The sequence below is a fragment of the Bombus fervidus genome, chromosome 9 (genome assembly GCF_041682495.2).
Source record: "Bombus fervidus isolate BK054 chromosome 9, iyBomFerv1, whole genome shotgun sequence".
In the NCBI taxonomy this organism is placed as follows: domain Eukaryota; kingdom Metazoa; phylum Arthropoda; class Insecta; order Hymenoptera; family Apidae; genus Bombus; species Bombus fervidus.
The window spans coordinates 8,604,020-8,627,196 of record NC_091525.1 but is presented as its reverse complement, the minus strand read 5'-3'; the positions used below and the strand labels follow the sequence as shown (position 1 = coordinate 8,627,196).

Sequence of the window (23,177 nt, the reverse complement as noted above, 5' to 3'; positions counted from 1 at the left end):
AATTGTAGTAGACAACTACGACTTAAAATTTTTTTTAAAAATGTGGAAAGATTACACTATAAATTACTCTTAACGAATGGCTGTATGTACTTTTTAAAAGACATGTTCACAGTTTCACGGTTCAGAGGACTCCTCATGGCTTCTTGGAACAATCGTTCGTAAACGTTACCATCGTAAGCACCCAAAGCCGAACAAAGAATATGGTCATCGAAATCGAAACCGTCAACGATTCCTACAGCATTTCGACGGATTGTCATCAACAAATATTCCAAGCGTGAATGAAGTGTCTGAACATGCTCTTTCTGCATAGAAGAAAACTAAAAAAGAGAAAAAGGTGAATCACTCTTGAATTCAAATTATCCTACAAGATATAGTAATAAATTTTTCTTCTTTCGTTGTCCTCTGTGAGAGTTTCGAAAAAAATTAATACTCACCCGAAGAAAATTACCGACGTTCCTCAAAGCCCAATATACCATATATAGTTCGCAAAGTTGAAACAATACTTGACGAAATTCTTCAGACTTCGAGTTTAACTGTTTAATAGATTTTGCAAATGTTTTTACAATGAAGACTCGAGCGTGAGCTTCCGCACAATGAGCTAGTTCGATACTCGTTTGGTTCCACGCCTCCTCCGTCGGAACTCCATCACGTATCCTGCGCTCCAAATGTTCTGCTGCTAAACGAATAGATCTACGAAGTGGTAAGAATATCGTAAAAATTCTGATAAATATCTATGTAATTATTCAACAATATTTAATGTATTCGGAAACAGTATACTCTGCGGCTACAGCGTTGTACGCATCAATCAGACATTCCAAATCGTTACTCCAACGACGATGTTTTACTCCTTTTGCTGCTTCGTTAAGATACTCTACAGATTCTGGCAATGAATCACCATCCATAGCTCGTTTCCATGATTTTACGAGGTACCTAGCTGTTTGCAAAAGTAGGACTGTATTTTCCCCTTCGTAAGTACAGACTGCGGTGGCCAATCCGTAAAGTGTTGGCAGATTGCTGCCAGTCATGTAACCATGTCCACCACAAGATAACCGAAGATGCTCTATTCCAGCTGCTGTATCTGCAGATACAACTGCTTTCAGGCAACATGACAAAGAATGCAGCTGCAAATGAAATTAATAGAGCTAGAAATATGAAAAAAAATATACTACTATAAATGTTATAAAGATATCAACCTCCGGTAGTTTTTCATAATCATTCTGGTGCAATTGAGTTTGTACCGTATTATACATATCCCAAACCCAACTGGCAGTAACTTTTATTGCGAAACATGTGGCAATATGAGGGAAGATTTTGTATTGTTGAGTTACGTAATCGAGAATCTGCACCTCTGGTTGTCTAAAAAAAAAAGAAAGGCAAGGATAATTTAATATTAGTAGGAGAGATAATATGTAGTTAAAGCTCTAGTTCAAAGTAACATTTTCCATGGAACGATTTTTTAATAAAGAGACATAATGCAGTCAATGTTACTAAAGATTGTTTTTAACAGAACATACTCCGGATTTATTTGACCCTGACGTCTTACTACGCTGTATCGAACCGCAATAGTAACAGCTTTCGTTAAATAGTGTAGGAGATCCGTCAGCAACATTACTCGAACGAACACCATTGTACCATACGTTAACTTATCATTTGCAGATTTTACGTATGTTCCATCTTCTAGTACCTACAACAAGAGATGTAACTTTACAATTTGCTCTATCGAAAATTAGGTTTTTTTGAACAGTTCTTTTTACACAGATTATGAACATAATTTTCCTTTAAAGTTCACAACCACCACCTGATATTGCACTTCTTACTTTTTTATGAAAATTTACCTTGGAATTCTTCATCAACATATTCTCCCGTGGTATCCTAAAGTCACGAAATCCAAGAAAGCCATTGTTGGCACCGTTCATCCCCAATTTTGTTCCAATTTCTCCAATTATAATGCCTAAGAATTACATACAGATTAAATTTACTCTATACTATATCCATTGTTCAGCAAATTTGATCTAGATTATAAACAGAAAAATTATTTGATTTCATAATTGTTGTTTGATAATGTGAACAGTTTGTTCTCTTTTTCACATATTGCAATATAATATATAATTAATTGCAAAAGATTGCGACATTTATTTGTGTACCCTTTAAAGGTTCATGTGTCTCCACATCTCTTAATTGTACAATGAAAGGATGAATTCCCCTACATTTTCCCTGGGTGTATAATTGCGCTACGACTATTGCATGGTTTGCAGTTTGACCCACTGAAAATTTTAATTGTAAATAAATCATACTGTTTTAGTGAACAACATTATTATTATGTTAAACAATTACAATATACTTACGTCCACCTGGCCACCATTTGTAGGATGTCAAAGTTGGACTTTTTAAAACAAACTCTTTCGTTTCGGGATCGTAGGTTGCGGTAGTTTCCAAACCCCTGAGAAACGTTCCATGGCCTAGTTCGGTCTAAGGCAGAGGTGCAAGATTAAATTTACTTGAGAATCTTTTACAACCTGTGACGATCTTGTTTAAGAAGAATGTTGTCCCTTATGTATTACCTGCGCATATGTTCCTATAACATCGCCGGGCCAAACTCTGTTTATCCAATATGCTTGCTGTTCAGAATTTGCTTGTCCCATAAGAGTGGGTATAAACATAGCATAATGCAGGAGGAATGGATTTCCATATTGAAATAGTGCAGATCCAAATCTTGCCGAAAAGATTTTCCTGCAATATAACTATATTGAAGATGCTACTATGTTACCAGGTAACCAAGAAAATAATACTATTTCTTAACATTGGAAGAGAATATCCAAATAATGTATTTATTCATCCAAAGAATCGTATTTATTTGTTAATATAATTATCCTCATATTTAATGTAGATGGAAACATCTGCGTATTTGTTTCTCTGTAGGAAGAAAGAACGGAATGATTTTTTCTCCGTGAAAAGTTGTGTGAAAATCTTACCGAGCTAACACATATTCCTCCATTTTCGGGAGTTGTAATTTTTTAATTTTGGAAAAAATATTATGGATAATTCGTAAAGAATCTTCATATACTTCTTTATGGCTCTTATAGTTCATGGACATATTTTCTTTTAACGCCAGAACATCCGAAAAAAATTGTTCTGAAAATAAATATTCATGTGAGTTGACAAAGTTATCGATAAATTATTTGGTAATAATGTGAGCAAATTTTATCGCACATTTTAGTTACAATTACAGATTGTACGGCAAAATGGTAGCACATCCCAGAAATTTAATAGTTTCATAATTTTTATGTAATAAATATGCTTACTTAGAACGTCCAAAAATACATAAAATCTTTTTTTGTTCAACTTATAATATAAATATAATAAAAAATCTTTAAATCTTTAAATTTACGGAACGTGCTGTCGTTTAATCACGCGGCGTAGGTAATCGAAAATCGCACAGATCTATTTATATTTTTAATATGAAATAATCTTCGTTGATTTCATTACCAACTTCACTGACCGATAATGTCTTTTTTCGCGTATTTTAAGTATTTTCCAACTCGATAATATCAATTTTTTGTGACGAATGTTTCTCTAAGTGCTATAATTTGAAGACAAGAAATTCAAGGAATTCTAACTATACCTTGATCACGACGTTTCTTCGTTTCTTCTGGACTACCATCGAAAAAATAGGTAACTTCCACAGGATCAAACGTACACCTATTACGTTCATATTGTAGATCCTTCTGCACGGCCATTTTTTGGTGCTTCATATTGTACAGATTATTTAACACCGTCTACTGGGAAAATCAAACGTGTCACCGTACTTATCTGTGTTAATGTGCTACAGAAATGTACAGTTTAATATACAAATACACAGTTTTACGTCATGGTTGTGAACTTTGTTATTACAAATTTCAATATTTATAACACTACGGATACATATTCATGATATTAATGATCTAATCTCTTCAATTTTGTATTTTATTACAGCCATCTGATGTAATATTCATTAATGTTGGCGTTAATCATTATTGTTTAATCCTATTATCGCTATTATTTTATATTCTAGTTTTTTAGTATCATATTCTCAGCATTTAATATTCGTTAATATTTCATATATATAGAGACAGCATACTCTACTTGTCGCATTTTTTACTGCGTCATTAATATACTCTACACATTTTTGTAGTGAATCATCAATAGCTTGTATCTATGATTTTACCAGGTATCTAGCTGTTTGTTAAAACGAAACTTTCCCCTTTGTAAATACAGACAACGGTAGCTAAATCCTACTCTTACTCTCAATCCTCCATCCACGCCTCCTTATTTCCCTCCATCCCTGATATCATTATTCTTATCATCATTATTAACCTTATCCTTTCCTGCCAGTCCTTTTCCTCCTCTTCGCCTCTTTCACACTCGCCCCAACATATTTAGTACTCAGGTGACCATCCTCCACCCGTATTTCCCGCACAATTTTCTTTTTTCCTCCTTCCAATACCTTGCATTCTTCAACTCATTCCTAAAGCTAAATCTTTTCACGTGTCTCCATCTCTCCTCACTCCCTCCTTTCCTTAGGTACTGCGGTAACTCGCCCACTCTTACCAGCTTATAGCATGAGTTGAACCTCCAATATCTGATCTTCTTATCTCTTTCTTCCGCCTATTACTTCTCCTTCCATTCGTTTATCTCATTCCTCCTCCTTCCATTCGTTTATCTCATTCCTCCTCCTTCCCTAAACTTTTTGCTTCATTTCTCCTATCCAGACAGTTCTTCCTCCATTCTCTCCCTTCCCTTCGCTTATCTCAACACCTTCCTGGCCACTTCACTTCCCCGCTTCTCTTCTCAATTTCTCTTCAACACGTTGACGCCGGCGTGTATCACGGGTGGCTCACGCGTATCTGTTTCGTGAGGCGGGATGCATCACGGTGGGTCATACTTGTATTTCACAAAATAGATAGTGCAAAATAGATTTATGTTATTTTATCTCAACATTACAAACAGGCATTCAATAGTAAAAACATAACAATTCAATATTATAAACTTAGTATAATTATTTACATTTTTTATGCAATTTTTTAAAACATGTTAGACAGAATGCCGGCTGGCCTTACAACGATCACAATATGATGTTACTTCTTTGGCTTTATTCGCGGCATTCTCTCTACCTTTTATTCTACAAATGCGTTTATAACATTGTTTACACCGCCGTCTCGTTTTACTCGCGGGCCCTTGGTACGACTGCAGGAAATGAGAATGTTTTTTGGACAGTACTTACACTACGTCCTAACACTATTTTCGTCGTGCATGTTCCTTACGCGCGCCGTCGTTCTCCGACGAACCTGAATGACTATCACTTTTCCTGTACGTAATTGAAAAATTGTTTGATTCGCGCTATGAACGTTTCTTATAGAAAAATGTTCACAGAATTGCGTGCGATGGTCAGAATTCGCGTCAGACCTCTACTTTTTGAGCAAAATCGAAAAGTACTGCAAAATTAGGGCCAAAGCTGGTCCCGTCAGCTTTGCTTAAAATTTACAGATATACGCAAATCGATAACGCCAAATTATTGTATATCAATGTATTAGTTGAAGTCCACAAAATTCATTGAACCCAACAGGATAGCTTTTGTAATTTTGCTATAAATCGACGTCAAAGTTTAAATATTTAAAAAAATGTGTAATCTGACGCTGCGCTGTCCCACGAAGCAGACTGTGCAGTCAGGCGCTGCCTCGCAGAGAAAACCCTGTATATCAACGCCGGCGTCAACGTGTTAAACCTAACCCTAACCTATGCCCTTTTCACCTCATCTTAGATCTCTTCATCTTCTCACTCACCATATACCCCGACCTCATGGCGCCTGCCCCTTCAGAGGGCCCAAACCCTAGCACACGAACCTACCCAGAATCCACACTCGACACACTCCATTGGAAAATTTTGAATCGTTAACATTCTGTTACAACACTTTGAATCGTCCGAATTTTTTACCTTGCTTACCTTACGAAACGTTCGAACTACGACACGAGGAGATCACGGGTGATCTATTAATTTCGTGATTTCTTGTATCTTCTACGTGATAAACCCATTCCCAGCGCTCGTCTCAAGAACCTCAACCCGCTATCAGCAGGTTGAAGAGCAACAGGTTTAATGGACAATCCTGCCCGAACCTGCTCTCTGTACAGAAACCTTCACTTACCTTCCTTTCCACACTGCTTCACTTTATGTATATTTCTTTCGATCTTTCGATCAGCCCGTACTTCACACTTTTCTTCAGTAACTCTCAGTACAGTATGAAACTTTTTAGTGAATCTAAAGCCGAATTTTAATTTAAGAGACACTTATGTACAGATTCCTCCATATATCTGCATATTAAACAACAAGTAGCCTCAATCAACAATCCCCCTTACTAAAACCAGTTTTACTGTACTTTGACATTCTTCTTCCTCTATCTCCATGAACCTCCTCAGAACTTGTCTTTTCAGAACCTGTTCAGCAACTTACAAACACATTTCTTTATCTGCACTTTATCTAAATGTCAGTATTCGTTCCAAATTCCATTCCATATTTCGTAATTTCATTTCGTATTTTTTTCGCTTTTTATCTTTTACACGTGCAAAAATTCTCATGGACACTCCACCCCGCTTTTCTGGAAAGCGGCGGGCTAGTGTCGGCGGACTATACCGATTAAAACCCCACGATGAACCACCCGACGCTCAGCTGGGATGCCCGGGACCCATTTCGGATTACTGCCGGAGCATTCCTGCGTCTTCTCCTGTCTGAGAGAGTGGTTCCTTAGTTAGTTCGGGCATTGGGAGGGACCACTCTTCTCAACGCCATCCCCTGGGCCGTTGTGCAAAACTGAGGAGATTCAAATCCTCCTCGGCGTGTCGGCCCCTATGACCACCTAGGACGGCGCAAGGGCGTCCTTCGGCGCGGAATCCTGCAAGGGTGGAATATTCTCACCCTCTCCCGCCCTGTTCGTTCCTTCACGAGCATTACGTCTCTATTTTCCTCGCTACAATCACTATATTTCCCTCCAATTTAACTCCCTTTCCTCCTCCGCTCCCTATCATTCTTTTTTGTCTGATAAACTTACCATTCATCCTTCTCGTTACATCCATGAAATATTGCTTCCCTGCCTCTTTATTAACTGCAAACACTATACACAATATATCATTTTTCATAACGTATTCAAAGTATCTCATCGTAATTCCGAAAGCGTATCTTTGTAAAAATAAAATCTCTGCCAAACATTCAACTATTATAACGGTACTGTATTGTATAACTTATATATTTACGATAGCAAGTTACAAAGATACGTTTGCGTCACCTCTTTTAATAAAATGAGCAAATGAACGCGTACATTTATTTTTCTTCTATATTCCTCACGTAATACGTTATATTCTTTGTATCTTTTTTGTATCTTGTAAATCGATACTTAACGAACAATATAATTAATCATTTAAAAGCATACGAAAACATTTTTGAAAGGGAAGAATTCTAGTTGAAAATATTGTTCCATGACTTTCCTTCGAAACGTAAAAAAATTGCACTATGCATTACTCCCAAAGAATGGTTTAAAGTATTTTTCAAAAGACATCTACACAATTTCACGATTCAGAGGACCCTTCGTGACTTCTTAGAATAATCAATTACCATTTTCAGAACATGCTCATATAATTATATGGTAGTATAAAAATATGGTCATCGTAGTCTAACCGTCAACGATTCCTACAGCATTTCGGCAGATTTTTATTCCAGACGTGAATAAATTGCCTGAACATGCTCCTCCTGCATAGAAGAAAATTTAAAAAAGGAAAGAAATAAATCAATTTTGTATACGAACTATTCTACAAGATATAATATCAAATGTTTCTTCTTTCATTGTTTTCTTAAGAAAATTACCAACATTTCTCAAAGCTCGACATACGAGATAAAATTCAGAGAATTGAAACAATACTTGACAAAATTCCTCGTACATCGAGTTTAACTATTTTGCTTTTGCAAATGTTTTTACAGTGAAGGATCCAGCGTGAACCCTCCCGCATTGACCTAATTCGATATTCGTTTGGTTCCACGCCTCCTCCGTCGGAACTGCATCATGTATCCTACGATCCAAATGTTCTGCTGCTAAACGAATAGATCTATGAAATGATAAGAATATCGTAAACATTCCGATGAATATCTATGTAATTATTCAACAATATTTAATGTATTCGGAAACAGTATACCCTGCGGCTACAGCGTTGTACGCGTCAATCAGACATTCCAAATCGTTACTGCAACGACGATGTTTTACTCCTTTTGCTGCTTCGTTAAGATACTCTACAGATTCTGGCAATGATTCACCATCCATAGCTCGTTTCCATGATTTTACGAGGTACCTAGCTGTTTGCAAAAGTAGGACTGTATTTTCCCCTTCGTAAGTACAGACTGCGGTGGCCAGTCCGTAAAGTGCTGGCAAGTTGCTGCCAGTCATGTATCCATGTCCACCACAAGATAACCGAAGCTGCTCTATTCCAACTGCTGTATCTGCAGATACAACTGCTTTTAGGCAACATGACAAAGAATGCAACTGCAAAAGAAATTAATAGAGCTAGAAATATGAAGACAAATATATTTCTATACAGAGTATAAAAGTATCAACCTCCGGTAGTTTTCCATAACCAGCCTGATGCGATTGACTTTGTACTGTATTATACATATCCCAAACCCAACTAGCAGTAACTTTTATTGCGAAACATGTGGCAATATGAGGGAAGATTTTGTATTGTTGAGTTACGTAATCGAGAATCTGCACCTCTGGTTGTCTAAAAAAAAAGAAAGGCAAGGATAATTTAATATTAGTAGGAGAGATAATCTGTAGTTAAAACTCTAGTTCAAAGTAACATTTTCCATGGAACGATTTTTTAATAAAGAGACATAATGCAGTCAATGTTACTAAAGATTGTTTTTAACAGAACATACTCCGGATTTATTTGACCCTGACGTCTTACTGCGCTGTATCGAACCGCAATAGTAACAGCTTTCGTTAAATAGTGTAGGAGATCCGTCAGCAACATTACTCGAACGAACACCATTGTACCATACGTTAACTTATCATTTGCAGATTTTACGTATGTTCCATCTTCTAGTACCTACAACAAGAGATGTAACTTTACAATTTGCTCTATCGAAAATTAGGTTTTTTTGAACAGTTATTTTTACACAGATTATGAACATAATTTTCCTTTAAAGTTCACAACCACCACCTGATATTGCACTTCTTACAGCACTTTTATGAAAATTTACCTTGGAATTCTTCATCAACATATTCTCCCGTGGTATCCTAAAGTCACGAAATCCAAGAAAGCCATTGTTGGCACCGTTCATCCCCAATTTTGTACCAATTTCTCCAATTATAATGCCTAAGAATTACATACAGATTAAATTTACTCTTTACTATATCTGTTGTTCAGCAAATATTAACAAGGAAGTTGTCTGATTTCATAATTGTTGTTTGATAATGTGAACAGTTTATTCTCTTTTTCACATATTGCAATATAATATATAATTAATTGCAAAAGATTACGACACTTATTTGTGTACCCTTTAAAGGTTCATGTGTCTCCACATCTCTTAATTGTACAATGAAAGGATGAATTCCCCTACATTTTCCCTGGGTGTATAATTGTGCTACGACTATTGCATGGTTTGCAGTTTGACCCACTGAAAATTTTAATTGTAAATAAATCATACTGTTTTAGTGAACAACATTATTATTATGTTAAACAATTACAATATACTTACGTCCACCTGGCCACCATTTGTAGGATGTCAAAGTTGGACTTTTTAAAACAAACTCTTTCGTTTCGGGATCGTAGGTTGCGGTAGTTTCCAAACCCCTGAGAAACGTTCCATGGCCTAGTTCGGTCTAAGGCAGAGGTGCAAGATTAAATTTACTTGAGAAACTTTTACAACCTGTGACGATCTTGTTTAAGAAGAATGTTCTCCCTTACGTATTACCTGCGCATATGTTCCTATAACATCGCCGGGCCAAACTCTGTTTATCCAATATGCTTGCTGTTCAGGATTTGCTTGTCCCATAAGAGTGGGTAAAAACATAGCATAATGCAGAACCAATGGATTTCCACCTTAGAACAGTGCAGACCCAAGTCTTGTCATAAAGATATCTCTACTGAAAGACTACGTTAAAGATACTACTGTGTTATCTGATAAGCAGAGAAGTTCTACTTTTTTTTTAACATTAGAAAAAAAAACTAGTGTAGAGGAAAACTAAATTATTCATTAGTATAGTTAAAATTATGGTCATATGTAGTGTTGATGACATTAGGATGAAATATTTGCACCTTTTGACTTTTTTAAAAAATGCAAGCAATGGTTATTTCTCTAATGTCAAATATTGAAACTGGGCTTGTTATGTGACGCGATATAGACTTTGACAAGATCTTTGAAACATTTTACAGAAAAAAAATGATTATCTTCCTCGTCTGAGAGTTGTAATTCACTACTTGCAATCTTCTCTAATTTTGTGAAAAACATCGTGATGAATACGTTCGTAAAACGTCTTCATATATATTTTTCTGACTTTTATATCTCATTGACATATTTTCTTTTAACGCTAGAACATCCAAAAAATATTATTGTGCGATTAAACATTTAGACATGTTAGAAGAGCACGTATAAAATAATGAAAACAATTCAAAAATAGAGACACTAGAAGACCAAAATACAACAATTAGACGCGCGTGTAATTTTTATTAGTAAACGTTACAATAGTTAAGTTGCAGTATTGAATAGGAAGAATATTGATCTACTTTCACATATATGATATAACCAAAAAGTGCTACATAATGATTATACTTTTAAATATGTCTTAAATATGTCTGTAAGTATGAAACCGGAATTTGCCTATAGGAAAGGATAGCCCTATCTGATAATGTAGTTATCGGTAGACTGCGTCATTGATGCCAAAAGTCTTTGTTGACATCTCACAAACATTTTCAACTCAGAACAATACAAGTTTCATACAACAGCATAGTTTGTAATAGCGTTGAACATGTCGAATTTTATGCCTGGAAACTACGATTTGCGGACAGCATTGATTTTCTGTTACCATTGAAGAAAACTGCTGCAGAATCGCATCGAATGCTTGTCGAAGCTTACGGTGAGCATGCTCTTGGTAAATCACAGTGCTTTGAGTGGTTTAAAAAATTCAGAAGTGGCAATTTTGACGCGAGGAACGAAGAACGTGGAAGACCACCGAAAAAGTTTCAAGACAGAGAATTGCAAGCATCGTTGGATGAGGATGACGCTCAAACGTAACAACGACTCGCTGATCAATTAAACGTGACACGAGAAACCGTCTCCATACGTTTGAAAGCCATGGGAAAGATCCAGAAGGTGGGAAAATGGGTTCCACATGAACTGAATGAAAGACAGCAGGAAAACCGAAAAACCACTTGCGAAATGCTGCTCGCCAGATACAAAACAAAGTTATTTCTCCACCGAATTGTGACTGGCGATGAAAAGTGGATATATTTTGAGAATCCTAAGCGTAAAAGATCATGGGTAGCTCCAGGCGAATTACCGACATCGACTACAAGACCAAATCGCTATGGACGGAAGACAATGCTCTGTGTTTGGTGGGATCAGAAGGGTATGATCTATTATGAGCTGTTAAAACCTGGCGAAACTGTTAATACTGAGCGCTACCGACAGCAAATGATCGATTTGAATCAAGCTTTGCGTGAAAAACGACCAGAATATCAAAAAAGGCAACACAAAGTAATTTTGCTTCGTGATAATGCACCATCACATACAGCAAAACCGACCAAGGAACCGATTGAAGCGTTCAGTTGGGAAATACTCTCGCACGCGGCTTACTCACTTGGCTCCGTCCGATTACTATTTATTTGCATCGATGGGACACGCACTTTCTGACCAGCACTTCACTTCTTACGAAAATGTACGAAAATGGCTCGATGACTGGTTTGCCTCAAAAGAGCGACAGTTTTTTTGGCGTGGCATCCACCAATTGCCAGACAGGTGGGAAAATGTATACAAAACTTCCGGTTTCATATTTACATACCTGGTAAATGCACATATTTACAGTTTGTACTTGTAAATATGCAATAATAAATATTTTTTCTTATACATTCATGTTCCTTTCTTCTCACTGACATTTAGTCGTCATTGATAAAAAAATTAATACATACGTATATCTTACAATGTAAAGGAAGTTATATTTCAATATGCTACATTTATATTCTAGCAAAGTTATTAATATTCATAGTAGATATATGAGTACTAAGTAAATTATTTTACAGTAGAATTGATGTCGATTTTTGTTACGTAATGCATATATTTAAAAAAATATTATTGTATCAGTGATATGGTAACAAAATAAAAATATATTAAACTTAATGGCAAATAATGAAGGGAGTAAGGTAATCATAACAAAGAATAGCAACAATACATTACTTAATTATTTATTCATTTAATAATTTATTGTTTATTAGTCGCTTACAATAATTTTCGTTTATAACAATTTAATTTCACATATAAATGATACACATCATAATTGTATACATAAATAATTATGATAAAAATATTTTTAGATTACAATGTGCGGATTGATATGGAATTCAACTATACCGTTAGGCACGTGGTTGTAAGAATTTACATAATATAATAGATTTACAAATGTGACAAATTAATAAAGAACCGGTCTAAAATTCTCCATAAAATTATTTGATTATTTCAAAATATTAATGACGTTAACACAATGATTCAAAGCGTAAAATGGGTAGAATAATATTACTCTATCTTTAATAACAAATTGACTGTACAGTTTTGAATTTTGCTAAATCAACTGCGAACTCTGTTACTTGTCCAATACATACACATACGTATATAGGGTTTTCGGCAACTGTTTCAACATAATTTAAGAGCTGATTCTTGACGCTGAAATAAGACGAAAATCAAGAATAAACAAAATTGCGTATTCGGCCTTGTTTTTTAATTATTGAAAATTAAAAATCGAGACAAATATCGACAGGCCAAAGCACATGTGCTCCTCGACCGATCCACCTGTTGCCAAAACAGCTGATCATCAAAGATTTTTTTTCTTGAATTTTTTGTATACATTTCTCAGGTTTTGACGTATCGGAATCCCGCAATTTATAGACCTATTCTGTAAAATATGTTTGCGGTAGGTATAATCCTATTGGGATATTTTTCAACGTATGAACATCGTACGGTTGCGCTACTGCCGACCGTTGTAAAATGTATACATTTTATAATAAATGTGGATAATAAAATCATGCATAATACTACTAGTATGTCACCACTTGTATTCCGTAAATAAATACTGTGCCATATGAAAACCTTTCAATTCTAAAATGCAATTTTCTTTGAGGCGTTACAAGTTCAACAATAAAAATATACATTTTTCTAGTTCAAAATAATATTTTACTAATTGTAAAAACTGTATATAAAATAACATTACCCATAACATATTTAAAGCATCTCATCTCAGAATGATCGCATATTTCCAGAAAGCTTTTTATAAACATAAAACCTCCATCAAACATTCATTCACAATCATCACAGCGATGCTTCTTTGTATAAATTACATATTTACAATGACACCGAATAGAATTGGTACAAAAATACGTTCGATCATTCCTTTCTTGTTCAATATAAACTCTCAGAAAATGGACAAGTGAGCATGTATATCTTTCTTCGATATTGCTCATATGATATGCTACAGTTGTTATATCTTATAAATCAATATCCAACAAACAATACAATCGATTATTTGATAACAAACAAAAAATATGTCTTACGATAACAATTAAATCATCACAAAACAAATACGAAATAATAATTATGATTAAATATTTCCTTTAAAAAGATTATACTATAAATTACTCTTAAGAAATGGTTTTAAGTATTTTTCGAAAGACATGTTAACAGTTTCACGGTTCAGAGGACTCTTCATGGCTTCTTGAAACATTCGTTCATAAACATTACCATCGTAAGCACCCAAAGCCGAACAAAGAATATGGTCATCGAAATCGAAACCGTCAACGATTCCTACAGCATTTCGACGAATTGTCATCAGCAAATATTCCAAGCGTGAATGAAGTGCCTGAACATGCTCGTTCTGCATAGAAGAAAACTAAAAAAGAGAAAAAGATGAATGACTCTTGAATTCAAATTATCCTACAAGATATAGTAATAAATTTTCTTCTTTCGTTGTACTCTGTGTGAGTTTCGAAAAAAATTAATACTCACCCGAAGAAAATTACCGACGTTCCTCAAAGCCCAATATACCATATATAGTTCGCAAAGTTGAAACAATACTTGACGAAATTCTTCAGACTGCGAGTTTAACTGTTTAATAGATTTTGCAAATGTTTTTACAATGAAGACTCGAGCGTGAGCTTCCGCACAATGAGCTAGTTCGATACTCGTTTGGTTCCACGCCTCCTCCGTCGGAACTCCATCACGTATCCTGCGCTCCAAATGTTCTGCTGCTAAACGAATAGATCTACGAAGTGGTAAGAATATCGTAAACATTCTGATAAATATCTATGTAATTATTCAACAATATTTAATGTATTCGGAAACAGTATACCCTGCGGCTACCGCGTTATACGCGTCAATCAGACATTCCAAATCGTTACTCCAACGACGATGTTTTACTCCTTTTGCTGCTTCGTTAAGATACTCTACAGATTCTGGCAATGTTTCTCCATCCATAGCTCGTTTCCATGATTTTACGAGGTACCTAGCTGTTTGCAAAAGTAGGACTGTATTTTCCCCTTCGTAAGTACAGACTGCGGTGGCCAATCCGTAAAGTGTTGGCAGATTGCTGCCAGTCATGTATCCATGTCCACCACAAGATAACCGAAGCTGCTCTATTCCAGCTGCTGTATCTGCAGATACAACTGCTTTTAGGCAACATGACAAAGAATGCAGCTGCAAAAGAAATTAATAGAGCTAGAAATATGAAAAGAAGTATACAACTATAAATGGTATAAAGATATCAACCTCCGGTAGTTTTTCATAATCATTCTGGTGCAATTGAGTTTGTACCGTATTATACATATCCCAAACCCAACTAGCAGTAACTTTTATTGCGAAACATGTGGCGATATGAGGGAAGATTTTGTATTGTTGAGTTACGTAATCGAGAATCTGCACCTCTGGTTGTCTAAAAAAAAAAGAAAGGCAAGGATAATTTAATATTAGTAGGAAAGATAATATGTAGTTAAAGCTCTAGTTCAAAGTAACATTTTCCATGGAACGATTTCTTAATAACGAGACATAATGCAGTCAATGTTACTAAAGATTGTTTTTAACAGAACATACTCCGGATTTATTTGACCCTGACGTCTTACTACGCTGTATCGAACCGCAATAGTAACAGCTTTCGCTAAATGGTGTAAGAGGTTGTGCAACAACCTTACTCGAACGAACACCATTGTACCATACGTTAATTTATCATTTGCAGATTTTACGTATGTTCCATCTTCTAGTACCTACAACAAGAGATGTAACTTTACAATTTGCTCTATCGAAAATTAGGTTTTTTTGAACAGTTATTTTTACACAGATTATGAACATAATTTTCCTTTAAAGTTCACAACCACCACCTGATATTGCACTTCTTACAGCACTTTTATGAAAATTTACCTTGGAATTCTTCATCAACATATTCTCCCGTGGTATCCTAAAGTCACGAAATCCAAGAAAGCCATTGTTGGCACCGTTCATCCCCAATTTTCTACCAATTTCTCCAATTATAATGCCTAAGAATTACATACAGATTAAATTTACTCTTTACTATATCTGTTGTTCAGCAAATATTAACAAGGAAGTTGTCTGATTTCATAATTGTTGTTTGATAATGTGAACAGTTTGTTCTCTTTTTCACATATTGCAATATAATATATAATTAATTGCAAAAGATTACGACACTTATTTGTGTACCCTTTAAAGGTTCATGTGTCTCCACATCTCTTAATTGTACAATGAAAGGATGAATTCCCCTACATTTTCCCTGGGTGTATAATTGTGCTACGACTATTGCATGGTTTGCAGTTTGACCCACTGAAAATTTTAATTGTAAATAAATCATACTGTTTTAGTGAACAACATTATTATTATGTTAAACAATTACAATATACTTACGTCCACCTGGCCACCATTTGTAGGATGTCAAAGTTGGACTTTTTAAAACAAACTCTTTCGTTTCCGGATCGTAGGTTGCGGTAGTTTCCAAACCCCTGAGAAACGTTCCATGGCCTAGTTCGGTCTAAGGCAGAGGTGCAAGATTAAATTTACTTGAGAAACTTTTACAACCTGTGACGATCTTGTTTAAGAAGAATGTTCTCCCTTACGTATTACCTGCGCATATGTTCCTATAACATCGCCAGACCAAGCTCTGTTTATCCAATATGCTTGCTGTTCAGAATTTGCTTGTCCCATAAGAGTGGGTATAAACATAGCATAATGCAGGGTCAATGGATTTCCGTCCTCGAACAGTGCAGACCCAAGTCTTTCTCCAAAGACATTTCTGCAAAGAGACTACATTGAGGATATTTTTTTGCTATTGCATAACCAAGGAAGTTCTATTATCCTCTAACTCTGAAAGTGAATATCTAAATAATATAAAAGAAAAACTAATTTAATCGTTATTATAATTATTCTCTTAATCAACGACATTGAGTGCAAGTGGAAATATTTGCATATTTCTTTTTATCTGAACAAAATAGCAATATCATTTCTTCACATAAGAAGAAATATTGGAATTTGCTGGTTCCGTAACAGTTTCCTTGAGATGAACTTTAAAATGCTTACAAAAGAAGATCAACATCTTGTTTTCCTGAGTGCTGCAATTCTCTAACTTTGTGAAGAATATTGCAGCCAATTCGTAAAGAATCTTCATATATTTCTTTATGGCTCTTATATTTCATTGTTTCATTTTCTTTTAACAACAGATCATCCAAAAAATATTGTTCTGAAAATAAAATATGAACAAAAAAGAATGAAACATAATGCAGAAATGAAAATACTGGAAGAATAAAATAAAATAAGATGCGCGTGTAAATTTAATTAGTAAACGTTATAAATAGACAAATTATGTGTTTATGTTTAGGATACAAGTAAACGAACTTTACTACATACTGCACTGCATAATAATGTCGTAAATTGCAGGTGCTTATATTGCTTTCTACATGCAATATATTCTGTTGTTTCCATGTTAATGTCCCAATGTAATTCATGAATATGATATTTGCATTTTTCCGCGTGGATCACATTAAACTTTAAAATACATTTTCTATGTTCTACTAATTTCTTAGTATTCCTAGTAGAAATATGGGAGTAGTATCAGCGACATAATAGCAAAAGGAACAAATATTAAACATATTGGAAAATAATGAAAAGCATAATGTCTGAATTAATTTATAGAAAGTTATTAAATAATACAATTTACTGCTTAATATTTTATTCACTTAATAATTTATTATCCATTAGACGTTAACAAGAATTTAAATTTAGAATTATTTGATATCATACATAAATGGTAAATATCATAAGCATGTACATAATTATCACAAAAATATGTTTGAATTTTTGGATGGATAAATCTGTCGATAGATATGAAATTCAAATATATAGTTGACCACGCGGATACAAGAATTTACACAATACATTCAATTTACAAATATAACAAGATATTTGAGAACCTGTCTAAAATTCTTCGCAAACTTATACTATTTCAAAATATTAATGACGTTAACACACTCATTCAAAGCGTCAATCGATAGAATAATATTACTATGTCTTTAATAATTAATTGTCTGTGCAGTTCTCAATGTCGCTAAATCAAATGCGAACCCTGTCACCTGTGCAATGCATATATGTATGTAAAATTTAAATTGATATTAACATCCATCATGCACCAGTACAGAGTCTATCCATCATAAACTTGTCTGCTGGATTTAAAAACAACAATTTTTAAACGCTGCACATTTTATTGTTCGATACAAATAAATTTCTTTTCTTACATTTCGTGAGAAACACGTATTCTAAGAATGTTCTCTCCAAAGTATATGTATGAAAAGACGAGTAAAATTATTTTTTTATGCTCAACGTTTCGTACGCACAACGTTATACCTTTCTATGTTGCTACTTACCAAAAGGACAGAAGTATTTGTATTTTTATTTACAAAATTACTCGATAAAATATAGTCTTGTTAGCGACAATTATTTAATAGAAACCAATTTTCTTCACATGCTAAAAGAACATTCACATCTGATTATTTAATACTTTTCCATCACTATTATTCTCACACATCTTCAAGCTTTCAATTAGGAATTCTTACTGGAAATATTGAAAATATATTATTGAAATGCTACATCGATATCGTGCAAACCATGAGGACGTGTAATCTACCTATATTTCTAATCTGAAGCCAATTTTCTTGACTTCATTAGCGACCACATTGGCTAATAATTTTCTTTCCACGCATTTCAAGTATTGGCCATCTCTATAATACTATAAATTTTCTATAAGAAACGGTTTTCTAACTCCTGGAATCGACATCTTTCAGAATCGATATCAATTACTATTCGGTGAGAAACCTATAGTAACTCTAAGCCACAAACGTTTCTACTGCGTACCCAAATACGCTAATTACATTAAAAATTGTATATTTCTACAAATATAATAGTAATATACAATTATATTTTGATCTCGTGGAAAGAAAATATTAATTTTGCTAAAATTATTTAATTCTTAGTAACAGTGAAAACGAAAGAAACTGAAATTATTTTGTTGATAATTGGCGTTAAACTAAGAGGATAAATAAAAACTACCTATACCTTGATCACGGCGTTGTCTCGTTTTTTCTGCACTGCCATCGAAAAAATACGTGACTTCCACAGGATCGAACGTACATCTACTTCGTTCATATTGTAAATCCTTGTTTACCACAATTTTCTGTTGCCTCATATTGTACAGATTGCTTTATACGAATCACTGACAAACGGGTGTGGTTGTTTAATCTATCGCTGCACGTATCTATCTGGATAATTTTCTTTCCAAACGCCCGATATTTACGATACGTGTTGCGTTAAAAATACAAGCGTGATAATCGCATTAAGTAGTTCTTATATCACTGCTTACGATTGCTTCGAACCTTTGTATCTAATTCACTATTTCCATTTTTAATGCAAGTTCAAACACATGCTTCAAATGCTTCAAAAGGAACGCCGATGCCAACGGTGCACGTGTCACGTCGGAGGCACAAAAGATCGCGAAATTAACAAATCGCAAATGATATCCTCGCGCCGCGGCACGAATGAAACGATTCTTTCACAAATAGGGTGAAGAAAATAGAATTTGATACGCAAAGATCAAATTTATTATAGAAAATCCAACTGAGTAACGGTTACAATATATAGATTCGAAGTATCACAATAGACTGTATTTGCGCTCGTTTAGGAAGGTCGCTCTACCGAGGATCTAGTCCCTTTGGAGGGGGTCTCGTTAATCCATTGTTTCCACAGGTGTGGCCTCTAGAATGTTCGGTCTATTTGTTTACTAATCAGATGGTTCCTTGAGTGTGTGACACACGCGTGCCGCTTATGGTCTGTCGTCGACGCATTCCTTTGGCTATGAGCTATCGATGACATCGGCGCTTATGAAAGCCGAATACCAAATGTAGAGTTCTAGAAGTATCAATCACTTCAACAATGAGTGATCAGGTTTTTTTTTTATTGATTATTTGTTTAAATTTTTACAATTTGTCCAGAAGGACATTTGGTAAAATATTATAGCTTAAAGAATAAAAATATAGCATATGGATGGTTACCCCCAGCGGGGTTCCATCTTCTAGGTTGCCTATTGCATTTCTATTGCGAGGTCTGCGGGATGCTTCCTCCTCAGTCTTCTTTCTATTTTGGTTTTATTTGTTTCAGCAACCAGCTGGTTTGGGTGTGCTGCAAGTCTTTCTTTGTACTTTTTTGCGTATCTAGCGATTTCCTCTTTGACTGTTGGAATTTTTAGATCTTTTCGTAGGTCTTCATTTCTGACGTACCATGGAGCGTTAACTATTGTCCTTAAAATTTTTGCTTGCTCTATTTCTATTTTGCTTATGTGACTCATTGCTGCCGTCCCCCATAGTGGGACTTCGTATGTCCAGATTGGTTTGATTATTGTTTTGTATATATTTAGTTTATTCATTATGCTTAATTTAGATTTTCTATTGATTAACCAGTACATCTGCTTCCTTTTTGCACTTATTCTGTTTATTATTGATTTTATATGGTGCTTCCATGTAAGATGTGTGTCTAAATGTATTCCTAGATATTTGACTTGCTTTGTTTGTGCTATGTGGGCGCCGTTCAGTTGGATATCTGGTGTTTTTCCTTTTCTAAGTGTAAATGTTATGTGGTTGCACTTGCTGGTGTTCGCTTTTATTTGTTTGTTTTGCAGTCATTTTTCTATTTTTGTAATGTGTTCTTGTAGTAGTGCGGCAGCCGTTTCTGGATTTGCATGCCTCACTAGTATGGCCGTATCGTCCGCAAACGTCAGTGTTTTGCTGTTGACAGTTGTTGATATATCTGCCGTATATAGTATGTATAATATTGGTCCTAAGACACTTCCTTGCGGTACTCCTGCCTTGATATCCTTAATTTCAGAGTATGCATCATTTATTTTTACTACAAAGGTTCTGTTGTTTAAGTAAGATTTGAGTAGTTTGTAGATTTGTTCTGGAAATTGCTTTTTAATTGTTTGAAGAAGTTTTTCATGGTTAACTTTGTCGAATGCTTTTTCGATATCCATAAAGAGTGCTGTGCAGTATTGTTTTGTTTCAAGCGACTGTAAGATTTCATTGACGAGTCTATGCATTTGTTCTATTGTGGAGTGTTTATTCCTGAATCCAAATTGATGGTTCGGTATTAGTTTTTCTTTTTCTATTGTTGGTTTTAAGCGGTTATATATTATTTTCTCTAATAATTTGGAAAAAGCAGGTAGTAATGATATCGGCCTGTAGGATGCAGTTAGATGTGGGTTTTTGTTTGGTTTGGGTAACATCACTATCTGTGCTATTTTCCATAGTGTAGGAAAGTACTGTATTCTTAGAATTGCGTTAAATATTATCGTTGTTAGTCTTATTGCCTTTGGGGGAAGGTTTTTTAAGATTTTCCCATTGATCAAGTCAAATCCTGGTGCTTTACTTGCCTTTGTTGCCTCAATTAAGTTTGTAACTTCTTGCGCTGTTGTGCTGAGTATGGTGCAGCGTTTATCAGTTGTGTTGCTGGCATTTTCCACTTCTTCATTTGTTTGCCATCCAGGGGTGCTGTTATTAATTTCATACGGCGAAAATATATTTTGTAGGTGCTTTGAGAATTCTTCTGCCTGCTCTTCGTTGGTTCTGGCCCATGTGTTGTCCATTTTTCTGATTGCTGGGATTGTTTTTATTGTTTTCTTAATTTTGTTAGTGACTTTCCATAGGGAGTAGTCGGTATTCTCATGCGTGGATAGTGATTCGATGAATTTTGAGAATTCGTTATTATGATGTTCCCTTATTTTATTCTTTAATTCCTTTGCAAGTTTATTTAGGTTTTTCTTGTTATCTCGTGTTCTCTGTTTTTGCCATTTTGCTTTCGCTTTTCTTTTTTCCCTGATTTTGTCTAGGATGTCCTGCGGAATAATTTTTGATTGCCTGCTATTTGTTTCATAGGTGGTGGTTGCCCACGCTGCTTCCTGTATTATTTCTGTCAAAGTTGCTACTGCCTGCTCAATGTGTTCAGGTGTTTTCAACGGGATATTGCAGTTGATTTTGTTTTCGATTAGCTCTTTGAAAGTTTGCCAATTGGTGATTTTATTGTAAAGCGACTCTGACTTGTTATAAAGTAGTGTTTTGCTTGTATATTCTATTATAATTGGTGTATGGTCGAAGTTGAGCTCGAGGCTGGTTGCTATTTTTAATTTGCTTACATTTAGCCCTTTTGTTACTGCAAAATCCAACAGGTCAGGTATTTTATTGGGGTCTGTCGGCCAGTACGTTGGTTTTCCTGTAGATAGTACGTTGAGGTTGCTGCTTCTAATGTATTTTTCTAATGTTCTACCTCTCGGCGTGTTAATTCTCGAACCCCATAATGTGTGCTTTGCATTAAAGTCTCCTGCCGCTATATATTTGTCGCCTAAGGATTGGAAGTACTCTTCCCATTTTTTTAGTGTCATTTTGTGTCTCGGAGGTACATATACTGCTGACATCTGGAAGTAATTGTCATTGGTTTGTATTGTAACAGTGGTTGCTTGTAGGTGTTCTTGATTTGTTTGACTATGTAAGTGATGCTTGATGTCATTTTTTATTATTACTGCAGTTCCTCCATGTGTTTTATCTGAGGGATGTTTGGTACTGTAGATGGTGTAGTACGGTATTTTCGTGTAGTTTTTTAGAGTGAAATGTGTTTCTGAGACAAGTAGTATATCAATATTATTTTTATACAAAAATATTTTAGTTTCGTGGGCTCGCTGTTGCAAGCCATTGGAGTTCCAGACTGCTATTTTCAAAATGTCCATCTCTATTTTTTACTTAGCAAGTTTGTGAGTAGTTGTAACATGATTGTTGTTTGTTGTGCTTGTTGTCTTAGTATTGTGTTTAGCTCGCTTACCATTTTTCCTAACATTTCCATACCTTTAATGGATTGTTTGAGCATTTCTTTGATGTTTGTACCGTCTTCGATGTTATTGTTTTGATTCTGATTGTTTGCAAGCGTTGCTTTGGTTACTTGTCTTTGGTTACTTGTGCGTAGCTTCGTTTACCTTGGGGATCTATGTTTCTGTTTATAGCGTTTAGTTCGTATTGTGCTTTCAATGTTGTTTCATTATCCGTTATACTTTGTTGTGGTTGGTGGTTATTGTATGATCTGTTGCGAAGTGAAGGAAACAGTTTACGTTGTATTTGTTTCCTTATTTCACATCCTTTGTAGCTGGCTGGGTGGTTTCCGTTACAATTATAGCATTTAACTTCTATTTTTCCTGTGTATGGGCAGTGTATTGTTAGGTGATTTTTTGCACATTTAACACATGCCGGGCTTCTGTTGCAATAATTTTTTGTGTGTCCGTATTGTTGACACCACATGCATTGTGGTATATCTTTTTT

At 35.0% G+C, this 23,177-nt stretch overlaps 2 protein-coding genes and 1 pseudogene across 2 annotated transcripts; all 3 read right to left on the bottom strand.

The window, feature by feature from the left end:
* Positions 1–28: 28 nt before the first annotated feature.
* Positions 29–3,757, bottom strand: LOC139990737 (acyl-coenzyme A oxidase 1-like). The gene is made up of 11 exons (XM_072010208.1): positions 3,623–3,757; positions 2,982–3,132; positions 2,562–2,730; positions 2,346–2,469; positions 2,145–2,264; positions 1,836–1,951; positions 1,515–1,684; positions 1,194–1,356; positions 778–1,121; positions 435–690; positions 29–317 (listed from the first exon to the last, which is right to left on the bottom strand). Exons 1-11 carry the CDS (start codon positions 3,750–3,752, stop codon positions 57–59), a joined length of 2,004 nt encoding a protein of 667 aa, XP_071866309.1. The 5' UTR covers positions 3,753–3,757; the 3' UTR covers positions 29–56.
* A 4,053-nt stretch (positions 3,758–7,810) lies between these two features.
* Positions 7,811–10,131, bottom strand: LOC139991105 (acyl-coenzyme A oxidase 1-like; annotated as a pseudogene).
* Positions 10,132–13,368: 3,237 nt separating this feature from the next.
* LOC139991072 (acyl-coenzyme A oxidase 1-like) lies at positions 13,369–19,083 on the bottom strand. The gene is made up of 11 exons (XM_072010872.1): positions 18,883–19,083; positions 16,855–17,014; positions 16,402–16,570; positions 16,186–16,309; positions 15,985–16,104; positions 15,688–15,803; positions 15,364–15,533; positions 15,043–15,205; positions 14,627–14,970; positions 14,284–14,539; positions 13,369–14,167 (listed from the first exon to the last, which is right to left on the bottom strand). Exons 1-11 carry the CDS (start codon positions 19,010–19,012, stop codon positions 13,907–13,909), a joined length of 2,013 nt encoding a protein of 670 aa, XP_071866973.1. The 5' UTR covers positions 19,013–19,083; the 3' UTR covers positions 13,369–13,906.
* Between the last annotated feature and the right edge of the window lie 4,094 nt (positions 19,084–23,177).